Genomic DNA, 1,722 nt, shown 5'->3' with positions numbered 1-1,722 from the left:
ACACACACACACACACACACACACACACACACACACACACACACAACCCAACACACAAACACAGATTCATTTGTCTTCTTACCTCTATCTGGAATGAAATTTTTCAGTGGAGTAGCCAAAGGTGTTTTGGACAGAGCTTTAATTTCATAGATAAAATCACCGATTACTGAATTACTCAATATGACATTGCAATGGGCAGTTCCCATGAAGAATGGCAAGAAAATAACCTCAATACTTCCTTTCCCAGATTCTGGTAGATAAATAGGATGTGTTTGGCAGTGGAAACTTTTCAATTTTTTATTTCGTTTTGCTGTAATAGAAAAACAAAATGAATTTGTACATAATAATGTAAAATTCTATTATTTGTAGTATTTAATTTCTCTGTCTGAAGAATTTCTAATAGGAAATTCCTTACATGTCAATCTAATATGCAAAACTTCGTAATTCCTATCAGCAAATGAAACATGCATAATGGTGAATAAATAATACCAAAATTTCTAATTTCATGTTTTGTTACACAATAACTCTCAAAATAATATTTTTGTAATTCTCAATTTTAACATGTATTTTGGCTAACATTTAGCAGCAACTGAGACTACATATTGGGTTGTATTAATGGAATAAGCAAATGTGCTTCAAGAGGAAACAACTAGGATTCACCCAAACGACCTACATAATTATATTTCATGGAAAAATGCGAGCACGAAAAGAATATTCTTAAGATTATGAATCCGGAAAAGTACAGAACAAGTTATTAGACCTGTAAAAGTATTGGACAAGCTATTGCTTCTAGTTAAGTAAAGAATAAGACACTTTTTGCTTAAAATATTGCAGCAAAGAATACCAGTTCTAATTTATCACTCTTTACAGTTCTCATCTTTTAAATTTATTGTACAAAACTGTTCAGCTAATTTTTAAGTTTGTCTAATTAGTCACTTTTTTCTGTACTTAAGGTAGTAAATTAGCCAAATTCTACTTAAATAAGTATAAGTGCTATTTGTAAGCTATAATAAAATAAGTTTTAATATTTAAATTTTAATTTAAGCTGAAATATTTGAAACAAAAAGTTTCTTATTCTTTACTTTACCAGAAGTAATAGCTTGTCCTATACTTTTACAGGTGTAATAACTTGTCCTGTACTTTTCCAGGTTTATAATCTTAAGAATATTACTTTTCATGCTCGCATTTTTCCATGTAATCCATGATTTTCCATGTAATCCATGTTGTGATTGAATTATTAGATATTACCCATCCACACCGAATTAATGGCAGGGATTTTTACCATGTTGTTGGTTACACCATGGCTCACCAAAAGTTAAACAATAAGACCCCAAAACCATCTGTTTCCAGGCTCACCTTAAGTAACCTAATTTTCCAATATTAGAAGGTCACAGGAATTCATTCAACACAAAAAATGATTCCGGGATGGGGGGACCTCCACCTTATTTTTTCTGAGCCAAAATAGGGGATTTGCAGTATATTAAGAGGTCAGGGTACTTGATTCCATGCAGTATTCCATCATCAGAGACAAGGTATGAATATTTTAGACAGAGAAAATTTACAGTTTACAAGGAATAAAATTCACTGTGAATTATTCTAAATGGCTTGAGGTATTCGTTCTGCCTTGGTTTTGTATAGTATATATATACATACATACATACATACATACATACATACATACATACATACATACATATATATTTATATATATATATATATATA

The 1,722-nt window shown here is 30.7% G+C and overlaps 1 protein-coding gene across 1 annotated transcript in view; it reads right to left on the bottom strand.

Moving 5' to 3' along the window:
• LOC106870898 (cilia and flagella-associated protein 47) overlaps window positions 1–1,722 on the bottom strand; it is a 195,878-nt gene that overhangs the window by 52,801 nt on the left and 141,355 nt on the right. The window contains exon 41 of the mRNA XM_014917133.2: window positions 83–310. Coding sequence (XP_014772619.1) covers window positions 83–310 — 228 coding nt within the window. The remainder of the gene's footprint in view (window positions 1–82; window positions 311–1,722) is intronic.

Source organism: Octopus bimaculoides, chromosome 4, assembly GCF_001194135.2.
Source record: "Octopus bimaculoides isolate UCB-OBI-ISO-001 chromosome 4, ASM119413v2, whole genome shotgun sequence".
Lineage (NCBI taxonomy): Eukaryota > Metazoa > Mollusca > Cephalopoda > Octopoda > Octopodidae > Octopus > Octopus bimaculoides.
Note: the sequence above shows the minus strand (reverse complement) of the source record. Positions and strands in the feature narration are given on the sequence as shown.